This window comes from Podarcis vaucheri (genome assembly GCF_965113315.1).
Source record: "Podarcis vaucheri genome assembly, chromosome: 15".
NCBI classification, from domain to species: Eukaryota; Metazoa; Chordata; class Lepidosauria; order Squamata; family Lacertidae; genus Podarcis; species Podarcis vaucheri.
This window is the reverse complement of record NC_138753.1, coordinates 6,415,754-6,442,899: the sequence shown is the minus strand read 5'-3', so window position 1 is coordinate 6,442,899 and position 27,146 is coordinate 6,415,754. Positions and strand designations below refer to the sequence as shown.

The following is a 27,146-nucleotide window of genomic DNA, read 5'->3' as shown; positions in this document are numbered from 1 at the left end:
GTCTGGTCACTCAGTGCAAGGATGAATCACAGATTTTGCCTTCACAGCCACCTTTCAGCGCAGGGGTATTTCCTCCCACCCAATATTTTGCCACCACAGAACTCTACTGTTCTCCATAGCAGTGAAGGGCATCCACTCATTTCTCACTTCTTGAGCAAAGCGTCTGCTGTGGTGGAGGTATAAACCTACTCCCTGGTGACCCCAGCCATTGAGAACCCAACCTTCTCTCCTATCTGCACCATCCCACCCCTTCATCCTGTGACTTGCTGCTTGATCAGGAAGTGTGACAGAATGGTCCAGCACATAAAAGTGCAGCTTTCCCTAATGTAGTGTGCCCTCCAGATGTTCTGTGCTGCAGCTGTCTTCAGCCTGAAGCAAGCAAAAGCAGGTGTCTATAGTCTTCTCCAACCTGTTACTGATCTTGAGACATTCTGGACTACAATTCCCATCAGCCACAGCTAGAAACAACAGGAGCTGTAGATCAAAACATATAAAGAACACCAGGCGAAGGGAAGGCTGATACAGGACCTAGGATTACAACTGCTAGTTTTCACAAAACAGCAACACACCATCTTATAAACGCATACATATCAGTGTGACTAACTAGCAGAGACACTATGACCGATATATTGGTTGGTGTGAAGCTATAAAGGACTACAGATATTGAGCAACCGTTTCCAGAGCAAGTTGAATGCATGCAACTCAACCACAACCCCCCAACACTTCAAGGAAATCGGTAATTACCTCGGCAACTTTTGGAGGAACTCCATCCCCAAGCACTTCCCGAACGAAGCACTGCTGGCTCATGTAATATGAGAGTCCGCAGGTCCTCTTGAAGGCATCTTTCAGCCGCTTCAGTTCTACATCTGTAACTGCATTGGGAGGGCGGAGAGGGAAAGAGTTAGGTACATACTCCGTAATCAAGAAATTTACTCAGAAAAAAGTCAGCCATTTTTAAAAATGAAATTGTTTGCTAAGATTATTGGAAGAAGATCATTCTTGCAGAAACAATGCACACCCATCACCAGCACACAGAATTCCCTGGTCACTCCTGCAGCCCCCGTGTCCCAGAAAGCCCTATGCACTGAAGTCATCTTTCCTCCAAACAATGATACATGGCTCTGGCAGCTGTCGGTCCACCGGCAGCTGCCATTTTGTTTTCCCCATAACACTCATCTGGGGCATTGTATTAAAAACTAGAAAGCAGAGACCCCAAAATATAGACGCACCAGTGGGTGGAGCACTACTCCCTTTGTTGCATGTGCATTTTACTTTCTGTGTAAAGCTCCAGACCAAGCAACACTGTGGGATGCTTCAAGGATGACAATCACAGGGGATTTGCTGCCCCTTACAATTTAAGAGCAGAAAAAGCCCACTCCTCTACCAAGCTGCAAGCTCCACTGCTGCAACAGGAAAGACTCCTGTCACTGCCTGGCATTTCAATAAGCTTTCAAAATTGATTCCGCTCTTGTTAAGAAGGGTTTTCTTAGAAGCGAATAGAGCGGCATTGAAAACACAAACACAAAAATGCCCTAAAACATTCCTCTGGTTTGCTGTTGCGATCTGTGACCATGTGACGGCTGCCTGATGACTTCCTCCTGGACCCAAAGTTCCTGTTCCAAGATGCCAACAATTACCACACATCCCCACTTGGAGAAGAAACTGCAATTCCATGGTTGCTAGCTCCAAAATGAGTTATGCGACACCCCCTCCCCTGAACTCACTGGGCACAATGCCGGGTTAAATGAAGCACAGCAAATGTTCACAAGTACACAAAACAGTTGATATGTCTGCTGCTGAAGCATGTCGTGTTGTCATGTTATAGGAGCACTGGAAGCTGCCCCATTCCATCTCAGGCCACTGGGCCATCAAGCTCAGGATTGACTATGGCAGTGGTTCTCTGTGACTTCAGATGGGGTTTCTCCCTGGCCATACCTGAGGATGCTGCAAATGGAACCTGGGAACTGTGGTCCCTCCCCCAAATCTGGGGCTAATGGCTGTGGACCACTAAGGATATATAGACAGGCTCACTCATCCCTGCATTAAGGCCTAAGATCTAGTGTCTAGCATCAGAAATATTTAGGAGAATTCTGTGCACACCGCATCCATTTCAACCCCACCCCACCCCAAGTAAATTAGATCAGCTGTAGGTCCCTCCAGCTTGCAGTACATTTGCCAGGCTGACCTTCAACGTTGCCCAGCTCTGAGCTGCGTGGTGCTGCACAAGAATGCTACCCCCATTCCCAGAGTGAGGCTCTTACAACAAATTAAAAATTGAAGCTTCATAAATATTGTTAGTGGGGGTAGATTTGGAGTTATTTATCAGGCTCTTCAAATGCTGTGTAAAGAGGAATAGATTCTCTCTTTCCCCTGCCCGTCCCCTGGGGGTAAGGAAATGGCAGCGCCAGGCTGCCTGGTTCATGTGTTCTGTATTCAGCTCTCACAAGACTGTCTGCAACCACAATAGAAAGATTTCAAGTCCCGGGGACAAATTCTAATCTGTACACCCAGCTCCCTCATCTGTTGCCAGCCAGAAGATCAAGCCTCCTGACTGAACTTGGTCTGTTTCCAGGAGGCCGGTTCCAATGCTAGCATCTGAATGTCTGCTCCGATATATATATTTATATATATAGAAAGAGAGAGAGTGCAGGTTTTGGTGTCTTCGGGTGTCTTCCCGTGTAAGAGTCGGGATGTCTGTGCGACGTTTCGACGAGGTCTCACTCGTCATCTTCAGGCTGGTGCTTTCGGCTTCTTGTTACTGGAACAGAGCTCTGTTCCAGTAACAAGAAGCCGAAAGCACCAGCCTGAAGATGACGAGTGAGACCTCGTCGAAACGTCGCACAGACACCCCGACTCTTACACGGGAAGACACCCGAAGACACCAAAACCTGCATTCCTGTACCCGTGAAAATCTACGAAAGCAAAGAGAGAGAGCGCTATACACAAAAGAAGCAAGAAAAGGTGGGGTGGGGGTTGTTTTGCAGTCAGGGTGGAATAGCTCCATGAACCTAGGAGTCTGGTGCTTGCAGTTCTGAATTTGAAATGTTTTCTCTTCCTGAGTTTAATGGAAAAGGAAGCAGCTAAACTTTGGTGCTGGCACAAATGACATTCCTCACCCCCCCCCCACCAATCACCCCATTCAAATGTGAACCTCGGAATCTTTCAATAATGCAAGGCTGCAACAGCAGGTATGGGGAGAAGCTCAGCAACACAGTACATTCCTTACAAGCAGAAGGTTCAATCTCCAGCATCTCCAGTCACAATGATCAAGTCACAGTTTGTGAGAAAGACCCTTCACAGGCAAATGCCCTGGAAAGCTGCTATCAGTTCAGAGTAGGGGTAAATGCACCACGAATCTGATACAATGCATCTTCCTATGTTGCAAAGAGCTTGTTTTTTGATTCTACAATATGAAGGAAATGTTCTATTGGAAAGGCAACAATACGCAAACATAAGGAGGTATAGAGTGGCTACTAGATTATCTCCCAAGAGCAATCAAAATGCAGACACACAGAATACAGAATTGCAAATTCACCTGACAGACATGTGCGCGCACGCGCGCGCGCGCACACACACACACACTATATATATATATATATATATATATATTACTAGCCCTTATGGTAAATGCAGAGTCAGTGGCTGTTCAAAACAGATGCCCTGTAGCTGGGAATGTGTCTCTTTTTCCTCCCTATAATTAGTGAAGCTGAATTAATTATTCAAATCGGTTTTAAAGGTATTGTGCAGGTTTGGGGATTTGGCTTACCCTACTGCAGTACATGGAGCGCTTGAGATTTCGAAAGGCTTGAGAGTGCCATTTTAGTTTTAAGTGTGGACGCAGCCCTGTCATTCATCCACCAGTTGCTTCTCCTGCAGGGAAATGGATCCCATTGCAAGAAGTGATACAAACGACTCTTGACAATAAAATCATTTCTTTTCCACGGTGCAAGCCTCTTCCCTATTCATCAAGCCAAATGGGCACTCCTACTCAATATTTACCTGCCTTAATAATTAATAGGGCGCATGCTGCTGCAGCCATTCCAACTTGGCATTGCATCCTAGCTAGCTGCAATTAAAAAAAACACACCACACAGACTTTTTCATTCTAAATGCTTTACATATTAGCCACGCAGAAGAAAAGTGGTGGGGTGGAGAGAATCATGCTAAAGAATAGCAGTGAGTTCTGGGGGGAGAGCTCAGTATCCTCCAGTACATACATCATTACGTCCTCATGTACCAACTTGCGGTGCCATCAAGATTTAATTCAAACCGTACAGCACTTTTTAGGGTGGGGGTGGGAAGAGAGAACTTGCAGCTGAAGACTTGGATCATTATACGGAATCAACAAGCAATTCCTCACCTCCTCTGCAGTTCCTGGGCATGTGAACCCTTCCTTCAGCTGAGCCTATTCTTCTCGTTCCTCTGGGCCTTGCACATTCATCCCCTTGCACATTCCTTCCCTAGGCTGCTGCTTCTACTTCGCTCTGCTTTCTATCAGCCTAGCCTTTAGGCAGTTGCAGTGGAACAGCACGTGCGATGCTATATTAAATCTGACCTTAAGATGCCTCCCGCAGCCTGGGCCTAACGAAACCTTGAAGACTGACTTACTGAATGTGTGGCCTATCTTTGTGTTAGGGAAGTGAGATATTTTGTGATTCAACGGAAAGGGCACATTCTGAAGGTTTTACAGCCTATATTTCCACATTTTTCCTTTGCTGCATGTTGTGCCATTTTAAATCTCTGCTGGGGTTTTCCTCACCAAAGAGTACTTGCCCCAACCTTGGGTCTTGGCTTCCAGGATTTCCAACACTATTCAGTGATACACCCAGGATCGGTACTTTTAAACACCACTGAAGCGCTAGGTCCTGGTCCACAAAACTCATGTGCTGTCTGGAATTTGGGCATGAATAGTTCATATTGCAAGCCTGCGGCTGCTCTCTAACTTCTTTAAAACTCGATGACCTTTCTCTGTAGGTTACTTTCAAGCCTGTGGTCTTAGGTTCCAAAAAGTTGCTTCCCTGTTGCAGCAGAAGTACAAGATGCCTGCAATCTGCAAGGCACTGTGCTGGGCTGAGAAGCAATCTGGGCAGCTGCTGTTCATAAGGACCCCAGCAGGAGATGCTATCAAGACAGAACTGTGAGATGCTCACACCACTACCATTGTGAAACAAGCAAAAGCATTCATACTCCTCAGCTTCTCTTGACTGCTGCCTTAGTGGCTACACTCAGGTGTTAGTTGAGCCATGTCTGAACAATGTCTTTGTTCCATTGTGACAGCTCTCCCTTTCCTTCCAGGAACAGCAGGTAGGGTATTTAAAGCCAGCACATCTTTGAAGCTCTAGCACAGAGGTCAGCAACCTGCATCCCATGAGGGTTCCTTAATCGGCCCATGAGCCACCCCCGAACTGAGCCGCTGCTCGGTGAGTCCCCACGCACTCTCTTCCGCGGTTCTGGAAATCGCTTCTGCGCATGCCCAGACACCAGAAATCGTGTCTGTGCATGTCCGCAGGCACAGTTTTTGGCGTCTGGGCACGCAAAAAAGCAATTTCCAGAGCCATAGACATGCACAGACGCGCTTTCCGGAGTAGGGCTGTGCTGGTCCGGCCCACAGAGGATCTTTGCGGGAGTGATCCAGCCCATGTCCGGTAAGCCTTGCCGACACCTGCTCTAGCACAGCATGAACTGGGTGATGCTACCTCTTAAAGAGTTACTTAGATGGCTAATAGGATGGAGATCTATCACCTGCCAAATGAAAGCTGGGAAAGGTTTTGGAACAACCCCCTTCTCCCAATGCCCTGTTGTAATTAAGCCCAAGTATGTATAATTAAAATAACATTCACATCTTCTCCTCCTTTCTTATGCCATTTCTATAACCTTCCCCTTCCTCTCCTGATCCCTTGTGTCTATTCTTAGACAGAAAGCCCCCTGAGACAGGAATCTGTCCATGTGTAAACAGATGCACTATAGAAATAAAATGTAATTTAGAACAGATCTCTCTCAACTGGGAGCACCACCCATCTAAGCACTATGAGGAGTCTTGACAGCAACAAAAGAAAGCTGTACTAGGAGTACCCAAGGGATTACACCATCCAGGAGGACACAGATGTTATTCAAACATCATGCCAAACTCTGGCTTGACATCCCAGGCATATAACAGCAAATTATAGCGCAGAGCTCCTTTAAACTGCTTCTATCTGATGGCAACCCAGAACCCACCTTCATCAATTTTTGTTCAACTTTGGCTTTACATTGCCTTATGCAGAATCTGGATAACTTCTTTGAGACATTCAGACTCTTGGGATATCTGTGATTTGGGTTTTTCAGAAAATTTGGAATGGGAAAATTTTTATGATGCCCTAGAGAATGATTTAATTTAGCATGTTTGTTTTACTTTTGTTTAGCAAACAAAGCTTTAAAAAACCTTTGAAACTGGGACATAAAAAGTTGCCTGAAACTGAGTCAGACCATTAGTTCATCTAGACCAGTACTGTCTATGCTCACTGGGAGTGGCCTCCATGCTTTCAGCCAGGGGAAATTCCCAGTCCTGCTTTGGCGATGTTGGCGATTGGAACCTGGGACTTTCTGCAGCCAACACAGACGCTTTATCACTAAGTTATCTTGCCCAATGTTGTATTTGCAACTGGCATTCATCTATTGTTACTAATGAACTTATACAATGAAAAAATTCCAATGGGGGGGGGAGTATTAGAAACTTCCAGTGGAAAGGTTTCTGCTGCATGTAACTGTGGGATGTAAATGTTACACGTATATTTTTATTAGCTAGTCTGAGACACCTGGTGCTTTGGCATTGCCCTGATTCACATCAGGTGAGGCCCTGATTCCCATCTGATGGCAGGCCACTTGGGGCATTAAAAAAGGCTGCTCTCAGTTTCCAAATTATTGAATAGGATTGAAGTAAAACAAGTATTTTGAAAGCTTGCTCTGGCATACTGAGTAAAATTCTGAACTTATCAGGGAAGGGCTCACTTGGGTCAGTGGCAGAGCGTCTCCTTTTGTATGCAGAAGGTTCCAGGCTCAATCCTTGACATCTCCAGGTAGGGAGGGAGAGACCACTGCATGAAACTCTGGAGAGTTGCTGCCACTCAATGTAGACAGTACAATGATCTGACTCAGTACATACAATGTAGCTCCCTGTGTTCCTATGTTGTTCCTCTCTCGCGTGAGATGGGTGGCAGGGATAGGTCAGTTCTTTCATTTAAGGCAGGGGGGCCTTGTATGTAATAATAATTTTAAAAGAGTCAAGGATGGGAGCCCAAAAGGTATGGCTCAACAGATTTTCTTACCTCGTTCTCGTTTCAACTTAAATTATTCCACTTTTGACACCTTTTGAAGTGAAATGCAATCTGGGATGTGCTTAGCTTCCTATGCTTCTATGTGTGCTGTTTAAAAAAACAACAACAACGCTTTAGTATATTGAAGCAAAATATATTGATTTTGTAGATGCAGTGGAGTCCCTCCCCCCTCCCCCATTAGTCTTTCAGATACCATACACTGCCCTGAGTCAATCAGCTGGAACGGGAGGAAATTCCAAAAAAAGCATATTCTTGCTGTTACAGAGGAAATTACTGAGCAATTTCTGTAGCCTCCCCATTTCAGAAGCCACCCTCTGATTTATATTCATAGGCTGAAGATATATAAAGCTGCTTGATTTGCATCCAACCCCCTTCTGGCATAAATTTCTTCACAGACAGTATTTTAATAGATTCGCTGCTTTGTTTACATACTCAAAAATGGTATTGATTTAGTTCGGCACTGCAAAATGTATTTTCACACACGTTTTCATAGGATGATTTAAAGCCCATTTTATGATCTCCCATTCTCTCTATAATCTCCAACCAGCAAAAACGCAGAAGAGAAAGCAAACTGGCTGGCAGGGATTCAGCCAGTATATGACCATGTGAAAGTAGCCCACTCTCGGCAGCTGATGGCTTTGTGCATGGGACCAAGCACCCACAGGGCCTGAGGGACGGGGGAAGACTGTGCAATCTATTTCCAATGTTCAGGCTGCGTATGCCAAAAACATCACCACCTACACACAAGAAGGAGGTATCGGCAGGCTTGGAGAAGCCTAAGGTTTGCAAACATAACAAAAATATTCTGTGGCTCAGTAGCCACAGAATGGTGATTTGACTATTGGAGGGGTAGGGAAGGAGACTAAAAACTAGGTAGGAATGAATGGGGAAAAAATATAATTTACCTTGGAGACCACTGTAAGCAGTTGAAAAAAATAGCAGGACTGCAATAACACTTGTAATGTATCGAGAGATATGGACATAATGGAGTTATAAAAAACTTGGATTATTGAAAAAAGATGCAGTAGAAAAGGTTTAACAACAGAACCCATGGAGGGGAAGGGGGAAGTCCAGAGATTTGGAGGAATCTTCTAATTGTGGGTGTGTTGTGGTATAATTTTAAATTTGTAAAACCAAATAAATAATATATTTTGTGGGGGGGACTAGGTGGGAATGGGCAATGTTTAGTTGCAGGTCCACTTCAACTTCTGTGTATATGTGTTGTGTGCATTGCTGGAAAAATTGCAGCAATTTAACAGGCAGCTTAAAGTGAAGACAAGGGCTGAACCACTCCCTTGGCACTCTAGGGAACAGTGGAGCTTGAGCACTCTCAGAGCTTTATTAAGTTTAAGAGAAATTCTGCAACCTCAGTTAGAAATCAAACTGAGAATCACTGTAGTTCTAACAAGTTCTCGTAAGACCAGTGAGATTTCAAAAAGCTGGAAAATAAGGAACCAAATACATGATCAGAAACATAAACACACAGACACACATTTTATATACCATATTTTTCGCTCTATAGGACGCACTTTTTCCCCTTCAAAAATGAAGGGGAAATGTGTGTGCGTCCTATGGAGCGAAGACGCCGTAGCCCCGCGACCCTCTCACGGCTGGAGAGGTGACGCGCAGCTATGGCAGGATCCTCTATAGCCGCACGTCACCTCTCCAGCCGGGAGAGCGCACGCGGGGCTAAAGAAGCACCCCGCGACCCTCTCCCAGCTGGAGAGGTGACACGCAGCTATGGCAGGATCCTCTATAGCCGCGCGTCACCTCTCCAGCCAGGAGAGCGCACGCGGGGCTAAAGCAGCCCCCTGCGACCCTCTCCCAGCTGGAGAGGTGACACGCAGCTATGGCAGGATCCTCTATAGCCGCGCGTCACCTCCCCAGCCAGGAGAGCGCGCGGGGGACTAAAACAGCCCCCCCGCAACCCTCTCCCAGCTGGAGAGGTGACGCGCAGCTATGGCAGGAGCCTCTATAGCCGCGCGTCACCTCCCCAGCCGGGAGAGCGCGCCCGCTGCTCTCTGACCTGCTCTTTGGGGCTGGTGGTGGGCTTCCCCCCACCAGCCCCAAAGAGCAGGTCGAAAGGAACCTGAAGCCTGGAGAGCGAGAGGGGTCAGTGCACGCCGACCCCTCTCGCTCTCTAGGCTTCCAAGGTAGCCACCTGAACGGCACCTTGTTTTAGAGCAGGAAAACAAGAGGGGGAAAGTTCTCCCCCTCTCTGTGCAGCCTCTCCTGCCGCTTCACTGAAGGGGTGCTGGGCAGAGAGGGGGAGAATTTTTTTTTCTTGTTCTCCCCCCTCTAAAACAAAGTGCGTCCTATTGTCCGGTGCGTCCAATGGTGTGAAAAATACGGTAAACATTAGTTGTTGCCACTGCCATTGAGATTCTCGACTGTCACAGCCTGACCTCTCACTAAAATATTTGAGGTTTGCCTGTTGCAGAAGGACGACACAAAGCAAATGCAAAGTGGTTGGATTCAAACAGTGCCCTTTTCTGGTCTTATCTTTTGATTGCACATGGCCAAGAATACATATACTTTACTTTTACAAAAGAAATCCAAGCAAGCAATGAAATCTGTGGCAAAGATTCCTCAAGTGGTGATGGTGGGGGTCCCATAGGCCTTTACTCAAGGGGTATTTTTCTCCAGGCTCGGATGATGGGCCATGCTTCTAGAAGCCTGTGAAGGTCAGGTTTAGCTTTGGTCAATTAGGTCTACTTGAGTAGGACTTGGCTGGAAACAACACTCAGTGCTGAATAAATAAAATAATAATAATAATAATAATAATAATAATAATAATAATAATAATAATAATAATTTATTTCTACCCCGCCCATCTGGCTGGGTTTCCCCAGCCACTCTGGGAGGCTTCCAACAGAAGGTTAAAAATACATTAAATATAGAGTACAGGTGTTCGATATAAAACATCCTGCTGATTATCTGCTAGAAGCTTCGCCTGGCTATTCACAAGGTTACCAAGATGAGAAAGCGAAGGTGAGCCTCAGGGGAAAACATGCAGAGGACAGAGCATCCTGGGGAAACCCACAGAATACTGTCCTTGTTCCAGGGAGCCTGGACTGGCCAAACTACAAGGGGAAAGATGGCACCAAATAGTCTGGCAAATAAAACGAGCCTGTATTATTTCAGCACTGTTTGCCAAAGATAAACAAGGGCAAGCAGGCACTGGAAGATTCATCTGCTATAAAAACAAATGTGTGTATATTAAGTGAAAGAAGGCCGACGGTGATGGTGGGATCTACTAGATAGCTTTAGGAGTTGTTGCTCTGCTCTGGGGATTCAATTACTTCATGCCACAGCTGTATGTTATTCCACACATAACTGTATGTGCACAACAAGTTGCAGAGATAACCAATTTTCAGTCTTCCATGCTTTGATACTACTCCAACTATTTGGGAATAAAGGGCACTGTTCTGACATTAAGTATTATTTTTTACATGAACGATAACCACAGTAACCAAATAGCAAATTTTCCTGACCACATTCCCAACTGCAAGAAAGCCCAGGTTTGGTTTTGTTTTGTTTAAAAAAAAAAAGTGTGGTCCCCTTCCAGCACATAACATTCATAACGGGCTGGGACCATTCTGTAATTCCAAGCATGTTCTGTGATCCTCGGATGAAAGGCAGTACAGTGGACCCTTGGGTTATGTTACCTTCAGATAGCGCAACTTTCGGGTTGCGAACGCAGCAAACCCGGAAGTGTATTCTTCCGGGATTCGCCAAGTGCGCATGCGCAGAAGCGCTCTATCGGGCTGCAAGCGTGCACAGAAACAGCACCTCTATGTGCAGATTTTTCGGGGTACATACGGACCCCTGGAATGAATTACATTTGTATCCAGAGGGTCCACTGCATATAAATTTAACTGAAGTGAAGAGTAAGCCATCAGAGGGGTGAATGAACAAGATTTCCAGTCCTGCATATTGAACCTACTACACAGCAACAGCAGCAGCAACTGACTGAAGTGCACAAAGTAAATAGTGAAATGCAAGTAATGCTTCACTAACACAACAAATAATCTACAACAAGTGGGGGAAAGGCCACAGGGCAGTGGGAGATCACTTGGCTTTGAATGCAAAAGGTCTTGGGTTCAATCCCCTGCAACTCTTGCTAAAAGGGTCAAGTAGCAGGTTAGAGGAAAAGACCCTTAGTTGGCCAAAACCCTGGAGAGCTGCTGTCAGTCACAAGCAGACAATACTGAGCTAAATGATCAGGAGTCTGCCTCAGGGTAAGAACATCAGAAGAGCCCTTCTGGATCAGGCTAAAGGTCCACCTAGGCCAGCATTCTGTTCTCACAGTGGCCAAAGAGATGCCTAAGGGAAGCCTGCAAGCAGCACCTGACAACAACAGCCCTCCCCATCTCTGATTCCTAGCAAATGACATTCAGAAGCCTACAACGGTGGAAGCAGAATATAGCCATTGTGGCTAGCAGCCATCTATAACCCTTATGCTCCATGAAGGTAAGGCAGCTTCCTTTAATCCCAGAATAGAGATCATAGAGGCCATAGCAACTGGTATTCCTTTGTGTAGAATTTGGATTATTCTAGTAAAGTCTAGGTGTAAGGAAATGAACCAACCAGGCTCTCCTATGCCTATCTAGATGCATGCAGGATCTCCAGGCTTACATATTAACTGGGGGTGAGGGTGGCTGAGAGCAGCAGGTGACCAAGCTCAAGGCCAGCTGCCAATTTGTCTGCAGAGAGTCACAAAAGTTAAAGGAGAAGGCAAATCTAGAGACCATTCCTTCAGGAGGAACAAAGCCTGGTCCACACCCCCTGCGTTCCTGTCACTGGGTGAAATGGGTGTCTAGAAACAGATCAGCGAGTTGGCAGCCAGCTGATTGTCACCAAGGAAGTGGCAACCAAAATATTATCTTTTTTTTAATGTTAGCTTGAGTAAATTACACGCACGCTCTCACGCACTTACGGGTCCTAATGCAAAGCTCCCTTGCTTTACTCAACCAACAGTTTGAACTGGCTGCATGGGGAGAGAGAAAAGGAACTTGGCTCTTATTCTTTATAGGGAGTCACTTTCAACTACTGTATAATTTAGGGCCCCATGTGCATGCCCACAAGCCCCACTCAAATAGGGACGTCTATCAACACCACTCCTCCACTCAACTCGACTGACGAGTGCCAACAGAAATGGAGCCAAAAAAGATAATTAAGGAACAAGAGGGAAGCATCAGCATGATCAAGAAGACAAGTACAAAAAAACATTTTTAGGAAATAAACCTAAGAAGGCAGAAATGCGGATCAAGCATGTTCAGTAGCTATGGGGTGTTTTGTCAGTTCACACACAAGCACACACTTCTCACTGGCTTTGGAAAAGCAGGTCCTTTTTAACCAGAGGAATTAACGTTCCTTTTATTCCAAATTCCTCAACAAATTAGCAACTGAATCCTGTTATTCAAAGAGTAACAGCTCTGCAGGTTCAGTACCAACCTTGCGGGTCATAAATTAATCTCTGGTGACTGAATTATCTTCTCTGTAATCAACGGCTCAGGGTTCCCCCCCCCCCAAGGAAATTCTGTCCTACTTATACAAGATAATTGCTACTTTATACAGGACACTATTGAATGGCTGGTTTCTCAGCTTGGGAACTTGTCAAGACCCAAACTGATTTACTGCACATTTCCTTCTCCACCCCCAGAAATCATCAAGGTATAAAATATAAAATATGTCCGGGGAATGGAGGATAGAGAGAAGATATTACCAAAGCAGGGGAAACACTTGAAAAAAATAAAACAAGACTGTTGGAATATATAGACAGATCTTGACTTCAAACTTTGGCAGAGATATATTTATATCGTGCTGTACATTTTCAAGAATGCTCATCGTTCGCATAAGATAATACAGCCTGATTAAGCACCAAAGGTCACATTGGAAATGCAGGAAATGGTAGTGGTGACTGTGGATATATCAGCTGCTTGGAATTTGAATGAATTGCATATCTCTTTAAAGACTATGATAAGTGCCAAGTAACAGCAGGCGGGAGGGATGCATTAGGATTGCTTGGCAACATAATCTTTTAATTCCTTTGGTCTGTAAAAAAAGGCAAACTCAACCAAGCAACAATCAAGCTTAACAATCATGCACGTGTATAACAGGGTATTCTTATCTCTGAACATGCCAAATTCTGAACTTCCCCTGCTCCCCTCACCTTCCCAAGGCCCAATTTCTTCATTTTCTATCATTTGTTTCCCAGCTTTTCTCTGAAGAGCTCAAGGTGTCATACATGATTATTACCTGCCTCACAACGACCTTGCGAGGTGGGTGAGGCTAAGAGACAATGACTGGCCCAATGTCACCCAGTAAGCTTCAAGGCTGTGTGGGGACTTGAACTCTGGTCTCCCAGGTTGTAGTCCAACACTCTTAAGAATTGTGATTCCAGGTTAGCACAAACCATGGCTTGCAAGGCGGCTTCAAGTCATGATTCTGCTTACAGGTGATTGCAAACCATAGTTTGCCAAATCTAGACACTGTACCAGGCCTGCATTCCTTAGGCAGGAAGGGTATGACATACATTAAACAAAGGCATGTGCAACAGAGAGAGCTCATATGAAAACTGAAAGTTGGGTTTTTTTTCCACTTTTGTGAAAAAAGTGAGCATTCCTTTCTGATGCTCAAAACATGCTCTGGGGTTCAGCATGTGCTCAGACATCCAGTTTCTGAATTTTAGATGTATGTGTGGCCTCCCCCAAGCGATTACTTTGAGTCTGGCTCTACCTGACAGGCTTTGGGATTCTAAAAAAAAAGGATGGGGGGAAACATTATTTAAAAAGTATTATCTGAAGGGAGAAAGTTCAACAAGTGATGCCATATCCAATACCAAGAAAATGCAGCCATTTCATTCCACATACAGAGAAGACTGTTTTAGATCTCTATACAGCCAGGAACATGGCAGCAGGTCGTATGTCCTGCTTGGTATGCTTCAGGAATGACATATTTGCTAATTCCTGTACAAGATGACCACATACATCCCAAGATGGGTTTAAACTTTATTATCTGCTGGATTTCATCCTTCTCCTAATGCTGTGACATGGCAGTTTGAAGCATTAAATTTATGTAGGCATCACACATGTTTTTGGAGATTTTTTTTAAAAAAATTATTTAATGAGAAAATAGAACAGGAATATGGATAAAAGCGTGCAAGGCTGACGCAGAGAAGAGACAGAAGAGATTCACGGGTTTTGTTTCATGAAATAAACATTCTCAGCAGCAGCACTAGAGCATTCTCAAGTGATCTCAGGACAGAAGAGACCTCTCTCTACAGCCTCCTTCACAGAATCCAGCTCTGGTCAGTGGAGGAAACAGTTTTTTCTGTCACCTTTCCAACCAACACCCATGTTTCATACAGTCACCCGCACCGCCCAAGCGTAATTCAAGATGTGGCAATGCTGAAAGAGAATTCCTTTTACATAACTTGAGACTGTTTTTTCCCCTGGTGCAAAGAACAAATGCATTAATAACTACTGCGATGCTTGCGGGGGGGGGGAGGTTTCTGGGTTCACAGACGGGGTGAGGAAAACCCTGGAGAACTTGAATCCCAAGCCAGGAAAAGCCAATTCTGTGAATGAACATTAATTCTACCTGCTGAACAGCAACAAGCCTCTATTACAACAGAGTTAATCTGAAAGGATAAATCCACAAGAATGAACAATTGCTTTGCCATATTTTAAGCTTCGCTTCTGTGGCGGAATTTCCCATTCAGGAGATTTCTCTGAATGTCTACAAATATATTCAAATACTGCAAGGTGGGGGGGGGGGTGTCAGGGAGAGGGGGGGAGAGAGAGTGCACGCAACCACCCAGCAGCAATTAACAACACACACTCATGTTTTGTTCACAAGATTGCTGAGGAGTCAAATGCAGCGCACTGTCATTTGCATTGTTTACGGGTGCTCCACCCTAATTTGGAATGCATAAGAATTTGTGAAGGGAGGGGAAGTTCAGGCATGTCCTTGGAAAACTTGTTGTGAAGCCTTTGCAAGCAAACAAGGGGTGCAATGACAAGAGAAAATTGGATTCCCCCCCCAAAAAAAAATCAGTTATTTTAACCACATGCAGCTTTCAGTCCAGTCCTCCCATCTCCCTGTACTATAGCTCTAGGTAGAGGAAGAAAAACTGGATTGCATACTCCTATCTTGAGAGGGAATAATAGGAAGCAAGAGGAAAGCCACACACCAGTAGGCTACGTTCCAGCCAGGCAAAAGCCAGAGGTTTCTATGCACTCTCCACCTGCCGTACAGGCAAGCAATAGGTGTGATCGGTGTTCAAGGAAACATTCCAACCAGGCAAAAGTACTCAAGGCAGTGGCGTGGGAAGGGGGGTGCGGCGGATGCAGGCCGCCCCGGGTGTCATCACTGAGGAGGGTGACAAAATGGCAAAAATATGTGTTTTTAAAAGAAATTTTAAAAATTGAGCTCATGACACTTTTAAAAAAACAAAAAACTCCCGCACCCCACTTCCTACGGCACTGGTAGCCAGGTGAGGCGGGGGGCAATGGGCGCCACACCGCAGGGCCTGCAGCATGCCTGAGCCACACATCTCTCTGGAGGAGGAGGTGGTGGACGGACTGCCTGCAAGCTCCATGCTGCTTGGGCTTGCGTCTGCCCACTGCCTCAGCCGCCCTACAGTTGAGGGGGAGGCTGCAGAGAGGCTCCACACAGCGGGCCCTGCATTGGCTCGCCCTACCCCCATGGGCACCTTGCCCTGCCCCCATGGATGGCTTGCTCTGCCCCCGGCTGCAGAACGCATGCGCCACACTAGGCACCCGAGCAGCTAACTACTACAGGCTCAAGGACATGGAGTAGGGGTAGTGAGGGGAGGTGGCCTAGGAAGAGACCTTAAAGTCATATGCAGAGCCCGATTGCTACAGGGCTGTCTTGAGAGGCAAAAGAGCAAGTGTGTTGCACCCCTCTCTTTTCTTGGGGGCAATCATGTGCTAGCAAACACAATCTGCCCACTTCCCCAATCCTTACACCAGATCCACACCCCTGTGGCATGAGAACCATGAGAGCAGCAGGGGGATTAAGTCAGATTTGGTGCTGGACTCTGCGTGCCCTACAAGCCCAAGGGCCGATCAGAGTCCCCCTGGCTTGAGGTAAGCCAGGGGAAGAAGGAGCATCATTGCCTTTTTGGGGCTTTGGGGAAATACCTCAACCCCCTACAGCCCCCCCCCCCATTGCTGCAGTCTCTGCTTTCATCCCTCTCTAGCTGTGCTGCCAGGACAAGTCTCCCAACACACGTGAAATGGCTGACTTTTGCAAACAGAAGGTGCTACAAAAATATTCCACAAAGTTAACATTTTGCCTGTTCAAAGCACTTCGCACCTCAGAAATCCTTGCGACTACCCTGTCAAGCTGATCACTTTAATTACCCCTCATATTTGCAAAACAACAAATAATGGAGATTTCAGACCTGGGAGCTGATCTGATACGCTCCCCTGTAGATTAGGACACACAAGCACCCTGATACATAGTTGTAGAACTGTACTCAATAGTTACATTACAACTGTGGAGCTCTTCCCCTACAAAGCCCAAGCTTGACTTCTTCCTAAAGGAGTTTGATAAAAGGATTAGACAAATCCCTGGAGGATAAGCTATCAGTGGCTACCAGGCAGGATGGCTGTTCTACCTCCACTGTGGGGGGCAGCATGCTTCTGAATACCAGTTGCTGAAAACAGCAGGTGGGGAGAGTGTTGCTGCACTCTGATCCTGCTTGAGGGCTTTGCAGAATAGGCATCTTTGCCCTGATCCAGCATGGCTACTCTTATGCATTTAACTGCAAATTTTCTTCTTCAGGCAGGCACTCAAGTGTCCAGAATTTGGTAGGAACTGTGTGCGGGAAGGGATGGAATTTCTACATTATGCTTTTATTGTGTACACCTTGTTTTGTTAAGTAAAGCTATTTGGAAGAGGACAGAAACTGAACTGGGCATTTTAGGTCTCACAATACTTTTGGGGTGGGGTTACAGAAAATGGAGTTGGTTAAAAATGCAGCACTACAAGGCTTCTTATCTGGGGCTGGGATTGGATATTGGTAGTGCTGTGCACACTACACTGGCCTTGTCAGACTCCAGGGCACAAATCAAGATGGCAGTGCCTGCTTTAAAAGCCCTGCAGAGTTTGGGACTGGGGCACCTGTAGCCTCTTCCTAGCTCCACTTCTGCCTGCCTGTCTGTTACAATCATCTCCGCAGACCCTTTCCAGGAAAGTTTGCTTGACACTTACTTCTAAATGAGTTTTGCTTGGTGCCAGAAATACACCTTCCCAGGTTTTCTGATGGTTTTACTTACAACCAAATTGGTTTTACGCTGCTTTTATATGCTATCATCATCAACATCACTGTTATCATATTACATAGTTATTTATATCCTGCAGTTTTCCCTGATGGGACTTCAAGGAGGTTTACAGATTAAAAACAAAAACTGCTAAAAACATAGAAAAATCAGTCATTAAAATACAATTAAACATTTATAGAATTTAAGCTATATACACTTATAACAATAATTGCAATAACCAATTACAAATGCAGCAACCCATTTTTACTGGATGAATGGGTTTCTTTTATTATTATTCTGTACTGCCACCATGAAAATGAAACCCAAGTAGATAAGACAGGCAGAGTCTATAGTATACCAACCATCAGGCTGCTCAAATCCTTGGCATCTTAACTGATCTGAACAAGAACATCCTGTAACATACTAGAAACATTTCAACCTAAAACAGTTGTAAAAACAAACAACGGTCTTGCATTTCTACACCATATGAACAGCCTGTCACCTTTGTCTCGTCCAAAGATCCTCAAGGCAATGATGCAGAAGGGCTTTATAAACTTTAGTTCTCGCACCTTTTAGGTGACAGATGACTACAATGGTTGGTGTGGGAGGGAATACTAGTAAACATTTTAGGGAATATATTCTCTAGGCTGTATTATGAATTTGTGAAGGCAAAGGGGGAAAACTGGAGAGCAGCTGCTCTCCTCTCTGTGTGACCCCAGCAGCCCAAAGACTCGGAAGAAAAAAATTCTGCAGTGAGCACCCAAAACATTCCCCTTTCAGCTCACTTCCCCCTCAAACCCCCTCAAGTAAGCAAAGGAAGTTAACGCTGCCCAGCACAGCTTGTCTCTTGAAAAAAAGGGAAGAACAAAGAGAACACTCTTTTGACACAGTAGGCTAAAGATGGGGAAGGAATCAAGGAAAACAAATGGATGAGGAAAGGCAGGAGAGGAGCCATGTACAAAGTGAGACCTGAATGTGGTGCCTGTGAGGGAAAGAAAAATGGATGTGATGAGGTGCAGTGGGGTGCAAAGTTACTCCCTGGAGCAATAAGGAGTTTCAAATGCTGTCTATATGATGGAAGAACATCATCGGTATTGGGATTTAGCTTATCTCAGTCAGAATCTAGACCCCAAACAGAGCTTAGGCTGGAGATGAAATGGGGTGAGGTGTAGTGGAAAAGCCATACATGCCTGAGATCTGCATATCTGCAAAAACACGAACATACATCACCCACAGGCGAAATGGAATGTCACCTCCTAAGATTAGAGTGGCAGCAAGAAAAAGCAGGGCCTTTTCTTCAGCACCCTCAAAGCTCTGGAACAAGCTTTCAAGGAAGCCGATTCATGCTGTATGCATTTTAGGAAGGTTTGTTAAAGCACATCTTTGTCAGGACCTTCGCAGGGATGTCACCCAGGCTTTGAAACGCTTTGCCCTCGAAGACTCACTTGGCCTCTCCTTCTCTGATAGCCTTCAGACACCAGGTCAAGACACGACTTTATCAGCATGCATTTGACCTGAATAATAGGTTAAAAGACTTCTCTCTGGCAATTGCTATGCTACATTTGTCACTCTTCGTTGTTTAACTGATATACAATTTTTTATTGTTTTATTGTATTACCTATTATTGTTAGCTGCCTTCAGGGTCCCATGTGTAGGCCGAAAGCTGTGATAGAAATAATAAAGAGAACCTTTTAAAGCAAGCTTTTGAGAATTGATCTGCAGCTGTTTCAGCAGGTTCTGATTTTATTGCTACCACTAAATAAATTTGGGTTTCCAAATGGCCTCTCCCCCTTTCTCCAGAGTAACATTTGTTTGGTATTTTAAAACATGTCATAAACCACCTCGAACAGTGTGAGAAACAGGATTTTAGGGTGTCTGCATTTTAAAAAAAGAATATCTGATGAACTGTTTTACTTATTTATTTTTACAGCTTTAAGACGCAACGTGCCTCTGGGCTAAATGTTTTGAACAGGTTGTGTATGTCTATTATTTGACACATTTATCATTAATTAAAGTCATGATTTAAATAAGGCCAAGGGAGGGCACAAAGGCACATAATTTGGTGAATTCAGAAAGGTGGAGAGTAGCAGATTCAAGTCATCTTGTGTCTTTATATTGTCTTTGCTTATAAAACTTTCCCACAGACAGTCTAGATAGGTGGAGAACCTGTGGACCTCTAAATCTACCACTGCCATCACTCCTGTCCACTGGATACACTTCCTGGGTCTGATAGAAATGTGTTGGGGAGCCAGAGGTTCCCCCATCATAGGACAGACTTATATTGAGCCAGACTTCTGGCCCATCTAGCGTACTATTGTCTATGCTGACTGGCAGAGGCCCTCCAAGGTTTCACACAGGGTTCCTCTCACCCAGCCCCATATGGAGATGCTGGTGGTTGTACCTGGGACCTTCTGCAGGCAAAGCCAATGCTCCACCACTTGGTTGATGCATGTCTTTCCTTGGTCAACACACGTGACTGGACAAACACCGTTGACTGCCTACTGATAACACGCCTCAGATGACGAGGGTCAAATCCCTCCAGGAGAACATTACCTATAAGTCCCATGAATAGCAACTACAAAGACACTTCCTCGCTTCCAATGCCTAACACAATTTGTCATCCATTCGCTTCTACATGCCTGACTCTCATATAGCAAAAGTGACATAAGGAACAAAACTCCTAATCCAAAAGTCAGCAAGCTTTTCTACTAAAATTGACAAGAGTCCTCAAAGCAGAGATGTATCTCCAAGAGAGATGTCTCGTGCAACCTCCTCTGCTGTCAAATTGTGCTAGCTTTAATGTTGGGGAGCGGGAGGGTTCTTCTTCAAAGATTTGTGTCATGCCCCATCACAGAAGCAAAGACAAGAAAGAGGTGGGCAGGGGAGCTGAGGATCCTCTGCTCCAGCACATCTTAAGTCACTCAAGGACTTTGCTCTCAAACTACTTGGAAGAATCCAAGACTGTTGTAATACTGCAAGCCCTCCAGGTTTTGACAGCTCCATCCAATATTTAAATCAGGAAAGATTAATGCTATTGCTAGAGCACTGTTTCTCCACACTGTTTTCACGAAACCTTGAGATTACTTGGAAGCTTATTAGGGATTGCTCCATCAAAGGAGCAATAATGGCAGGCATATTTCCTTGGAAGTGAGATCACTACTGATTTTCACCTGAAGTGAGCAGCCACAGGAGGACATTAAGTGTGTTCCAGATAACACTTGGTTCACAAAGAACTCTGGCCGTCTCAACAGGACGGGCCATCCAATTTAATTTAAACATACACATTAATATAAGCTGTCAAAATGTTAAAAGAGTTTTCCAAACAAGACTGAAGATAGAAAATGTACATTCAAAATTTGGTAACACCTTCAGACAACTGAGTAATACTTTATTGGCCCGAATATAAGGCACACTTTTTTCCAAATTCCACCCATGCAGACTACAAGTGTGGCTTATATTCATGACCTTACTGCTCCCCTGCCCCTCCCCAAAAGCAGTCAGGGAGCATGGGGCAACGGTGCACTGCATTGTTGCCCCACGCTGCTTCATCCCAAGCCGCCAAAAAGAAGGGGGGTGGGGAGGAGGCCACCGGCAAAGCGGCAAGGCTCCCCCCGGGAAGCAGCCCGGGAGCGTGGGGCATTGGTGCCTGTCGCATCCGTGGCTCTCAAGCCTCTCCCAAGTCGCCGAAAAGAAGGGGAGAAGACCACCTGCCTTGTTTTCTTTACCCCTCTTGAATTTTAAAGGTGCGGCTTATATTCGGGTGCAGCTTATATTCGGGCCCAATACAGTAGATGGTAGGTCTTTGACCTTCCGTAAGCCTTGCTGCAGCCACAAGGGCTCACAGGATCCATTTGCGTTGTCTGCTAGTCCCACATCACAGTAATATAATTTGGAAGTGTGTGAAAGTTCACAAATACCAAGGATTGTTCCAAAACAAAATTAACAGGACAACAATTTCTGCCCCAAAGGGGGATATGCCCATATCACATGCCTCAATGAGGCATTAAGCACTCAGATTGCCAGCATCCATCTGAATTCTGAAACAGCCAGTTATTTCTTGTAAAGATGCTGCATAGTCTTAAACCGGCTAAGATTCTGAAGACTTAAAGACTCCCTGAACCTACAAAGTTTAAAAACCCAGTGCTCTACAGAATGATGTCAACATCAGGGTGCCATTCAAAGTTATTCTGCTGACAAAGCTTTTAGCAATATATTTACTGTGCCAGCTTCAAGGATAATAAAGCCAACATGATAAGCTAACTTACTTGATTGCAATCTCCTAAGATCAACCAAGAGTAGACACCAAGACAGACCATCCACTGGCAAAGTCTGCAACACAAAGTCACATATGAGGAGGCTGGCGTTCTTGGCAAATCCTCCGTAGTGATGGCTGTGCACCACTGATGGATGTCATATTACACTAAAGGTGGAAGGAAGACTCGCACTTTAATAGAGGGAACCCACTGGGTTGATTTCCTACCATTTTCCTCTTACAAAGCAGCTGTATAGGAACCTGAATGTAAACAGGTACTTGCTGCCAAATTGTACTTTGGGGAGCTGCAACCTACCAGGTAGAAACCACAACCTTACATCCTCTATTAAAGGGTTTACTAATATGTTAAAGCTTGCATTTATCTCTCTTAAAAATGAATCAGGACCATCTCAGGAAAACACTGAGTTACCATCTTGGGACAATCTCAGGCACACACTGAGTTGAATGCTATGTTTCAATGTGAGAAAGATGGAGAAAGCGGAGCATTATAAATGAGACAACGGTGTGTAACCAACTGGTTCTAGGGACCAGCCAGCCATAGGGACATAGGAAGCTGCCTTATACAGAATTAGACCAATGCCTCCACTGACTGGCAGCAGTTTCTCTCCAGGATTCCAGAAAATGGGTTTCTCCTAGCCCTTGCTGGAGATACCAGTGACTAAAACTGGAACCTTCTGCATGGGAAACAGGTGCTCTATCACTAAGTTGAGGCCCTTCTCCCAAATGGGTACAGTACTAGAATGCAGGACACACTACCTTGTATATATTACCAGAATGAACCACAGAACCTACTAAAATCAGTCTTGTGCACTCACCTTATATGCCCTCTCAACTATCAGATCTCTGCAATGGATTAAATTTTCAAAACTGTGAATATTTAGGATTATACCAAATAGATGTCACTGCACTGTTTTTCCCCTTAAAAGTGCTCTGGGGCACATGTTTAAGTTCATACAGGGCACCAGCTGGGTTTGTGGACCTCACTGCTGCCCCTTCCAAACTGAGTTTTCACAGGGATTCTCTTACTGAGATATTGCTGATTAACTGCTAAGGAACATCAGTGTTCCCTAGAACAAAGTTGGCGGGGGATACCACAAATCCACACCGCCAAATTATTTGCATTATGCATACTGTACACGTAAACATTCATTCCCACCCAAATAGTTTTTAAACAGATGGGGCATTGTTGAGTTCTGCACTATGTTGGGATGTTTGCTGTCACGAGGACACAGGCAAGCTAAACAGGTCACTCCCAGTTAGCCCACGAAGGTGATGCTCCAGGCATTCTTGGCCAGGCTTTACAGCACAGTGTGGCAGCTAGAGAACAATAAGCAACAACTGAAGCAATGGAGAAAGGCATGTCCATCCAGCGCCCCCCCCGCCCCCCACTACTGCTCCAGCTGTTGCCCCATAACATTTGTGCCACTCCCAGCTAGCCCATCAAAGTGATATTCTAAGGCAGGACGTGTGTGTGTGTGTGTGTGTGTGTGTGAGTCAGACACAGCCCTTTCTATCTTGCCCTTGGGACTTTCCCAGGGATACATTTCCTTGGACACACCCCTCTCTCTACATTGCACAAACATCCTTTAGTGTTTTTGTGTCAACTGGAATATGTCATTGAAATATGATGATGCCTATTGCTTGCCTGGATGGAGGAAAGAGAGGGGTGTGTGAATATGTGTAGAAACAGACAAACATACAAAAGGTAAATTTTGCCCTGCCCACTTTTGCCACTAGCCCTGCTCACCATGTGCCCCATCCCCCAAGAAGGTCGCCCAGAAGCAATTGCGTGGCGAGTTCCCGCCCCCCACCAAGATAAATAAACACACGAGACACCATAATTAAGGTTAATTGGGCGAATTAGGCCACAACTTTATTGAATTCAGGAATGAGAGGCATTGGCTTAGGCATTGGTCCTATCGACTATCCGGCTCCAGCCCATTTGCTGGAGACACGGGGAAGGGTTAACACTAATCGAGGAGTCTCCCGCCGAGGCACGTCGACTAGGAGCTCCCCCGGGTCACCGCTCTGGGGCGTGCCTTTGGCCCACACCTCCATAGGCTTCGGACAGGGCCACGCCCCCCGGAGTCCTTTAACGGACCACCCTTCGTTCACTGGGAGGAGGTGATGGCGTCCCCCCCCACATCCTCTAAACCCCTTCTTACCAATGCCTACCGCCAATGCCGAAGAGTTGTGACGAGTTGCTACGAGGTAGGCGAAAAACCAAAAGGCTGTAAATTGCCAATTGGGAAAAATTCCTACCATGCCCCTTGCGGCGACAGACCGAAGTCCATAGCAAAGTCAGACCTACCTAAAGCCCAACTAAAGGGAGGGAGGGTGGGAAAACGTGGGTGCTAGCCGGAGAAGAGAGGGCGAGCCCCCTCCGCTGCGGCCCTAAATAGGGCAAGCCACGCCCCCCAGCCAGCCGATTGGCTGGCTGGGAGGCGTGGACGGACGGGATTCCCCTGTTCTCGCGGGGGGCTGAGACCAGCCCCCCCGCTCACGTGGGAAGGGCGTGATGCCCGCAACCCCACCTCCTGGGGCAGGCCTGGAAGTGGCTATGTGGCTATCAGGCAGAAAACACTTTCCTAAGGTTCTGTAAGTCAAGCAAGCAATGAATACCCAGAGAACAAAGTTCACCAGAGATTCAAAATTCCTTGTTAAAAGTTGACAGCTGAATCCAAATGAACATTGACACAGCAAGAAAACACAACAAAATGCAGTAATAAGTCCGCTTATGGAAAATGCCCAACTCAGTTTCTGGTTGTCTGTTTTATATGGAATTTCGAAGGGAGTTTTTGTTCTTTACCACTGAAACTCTGTGACATTTTAAGTTCTGGTTTTAAAACTTCCCCCTTCTCAGGGAAACTAAAGTTATTTCAGGAGGTTACACACATCGAGCACGCAGGACAGTGCTGGCAAAAAATACAACCACCCAAAAATTCTTAAAAAACATTAGAAGGAAGTTACAACCCAGTGGTACTGTTTGGAAGTATTAAGAATCAAGTCCAGCAAATGCCACACCAATATTAAACAAGGGGGAGGGGCAACTTATATACCCCTTTGCCCTGCTGTAGTGACTACTGCATCACTGTCTATTTTATTATGTTTTCTTGTAAGCCACCTTGAGAACCTTATTATTTTATTTTTATTTATTATTTATTTCAGTAAATTTGTATACCGCCCTTCATCCGTAGATCTCTGGGCAGTTCACAATGTAACTTTGGTTAGTAGGCAGGGTAAATAGTTCAAGATAAATAGTCCTAAATAAATACAGTGGTACCTCGGGTTACAGATGTTTCAGGTTACAGACGCTTCAGGTTACAGACTCCGCTAACCCAGAAATAGTATCTCGGGTCAAGAACTTTGCTTCAGGGTGAGAACAGAAATCGCGCGGCAGTGGGAGGCCCCATTAGCTAAAGTGGTACCTCAGGTTAAGAATGGACCTCCAGAACAAATTAAGTTCGGGTTGAGGTACCACTGTAGTCATTTTTTCTGACAAAAAGAAAGGGAGGATTTATTTGAAGGGCTAACTTCTTTATAGCAAGAGAGACAGAAATAATAATAAAATAAGGCTACAGAAAGGAAGTTGCAGACTTATAGCCAGTAATTTGCAAGGGGCAAATATCGATTCTTTCTGGGCAAAACATGCCTCCAAGACATCAGCACTCCAGATGTGCCAAAAAGATTGTCTGTACTGGTTTGCAAACCTGCCTTAAATGACAGAGTTCCAAAGAGAATTCACCAACAGGGAAGAAGAACATATTCAAAATACAATTCACTTCTAACCTGACCACATCATGATTTACAATAGCCTCTGTAGGTAGTTCCCTTCACTTTTTATTTAGGTTTATCTTGATGGTGAATTCCTCTCTCATTGAGGATTACAAAACAAGGATATTACCCGAATGCCAGCAAATTAAGTCTCTTCTGCCAGATACCAACCAAGAACAAATGTCCAAACGAGTCCAGCAACTGCCCGTGGTATCCCTAGCAACAGGCAATCATTAAATGCAGTTGTTTAAAATCTGGTTCCCAGAATTTAATGCAGACAGGCTGCATTATTTAGGAATTAAACATGTAATATGGAAGACACCAAAGCAGCACTATACCTCAAACATCTCTTTTGAAGGTCAAAGGGGGCACATATTTAATGTAAATCCACGATGAAAAATTAACAGGATGATTATCATAAATACAAGTAGGGATGAAAAAGCTACAGAATCATAAGAAAACAAAATCAAGAATTATATTCATGAACCTTTAAGACCCAGACAGCCTGCTTTCATTAAGATTACCAGAATATTTTAGTCCACCAGTTAACTTGCCAGAAAAAGTAGCATTTACAGTTGAGCGAATCATTGCTTGTAGAATCCAACATTAGAAGGTTCCCACTTTCCTAGCTATAGTTGTTTTTGCCAGAGGAGTCTTTTGTCTCATATAAATGTGCTTTTAATATGAAAATAGGAGTGAGGAACATTAAAGCATCTTTTAAGCACTGCAAATACCACACAGCCATTCAACCACTAAGATAATGTTTACATTAAGATAAAGGAACTACTTTCAAGAAGAGGACAACTTGCTTCAGCAATTACCACACCAGTAAAAAAGGATCTGGTCTCTGAAAAAGGCAAGAAATCTACATATCTTAAGAGGTGTTAACAATAATCTCTAGCATATCCAGTTAAAAGGATCCAGAAGCCTTCACTGACAGTCTTCTCTGTCCGAGACCCTGGAGAGCTGCAGCCATCCAGAGCAAGATGGATCATCAGTCTGACCAGACGAGAGAGAGATCCTGTAGTATAAAGAATTATTTCAAGCAGTTTCTTTCAGTCTCATAAAAAGTATCTGTTGCCAACACAGGTTCCAAGGAAGCGTCATGCAGTGTGACTCTTTCTAGCAATTAGCAATAAAGGGCTGCTGGCCCTTTAAGGCTAGAAGAGAAAAGGGAGACAACAGGCCTATCCACCCTCCCTAACACACATCTCTTAAGAGCACATCACACAGTGGCTGCCCAAACAGGTTATCACCACAGCCAGGGCAATTTACAGCTTGGGTGACTTCCCAGCCCAGAGGCAAATTGCAAAAGCCACTGAACTTGCCCTTTACTCTGAGGTCTGTCTTTATTTATTTTCTCTTCTTGGCCATCACATATCTTCAGCAATCACAAGAGATGGAGAACTAACAGGATTAATGCAGAGAACTCTGGAAAAGTATGCTGTGTTGCAAATAGGCAGTGGCAGAGCAAAGCCGTGCTTTATTGGC

The 27,146-nt window shown here is 45.1% G+C and overlaps 1 protein-coding gene across 5 annotated transcripts in view; it reads right to left on the bottom strand.

The window, feature by feature from the left end:
* The window catches only part of USP32 (ubiquitin specific peptidase 32), a 121,329-nt gene that overhangs the window by 83,457 nt on the left and 10,726 nt on the right, over positions 1 to 27,146 (bottom strand). For all 5 annotated transcript variants that reach the window (XM_082200779.1, XM_082200782.1, XM_082200780.1 and 2 more), the window contains exon 2: positions 745 to 872. In XM_082200779.1, the coding sequence (XP_082056905.1) occupies positions 745 to 872 (128 nt within the window). The remainder of the gene's footprint in view (positions 1 to 744; positions 873 to 27,146) is intronic.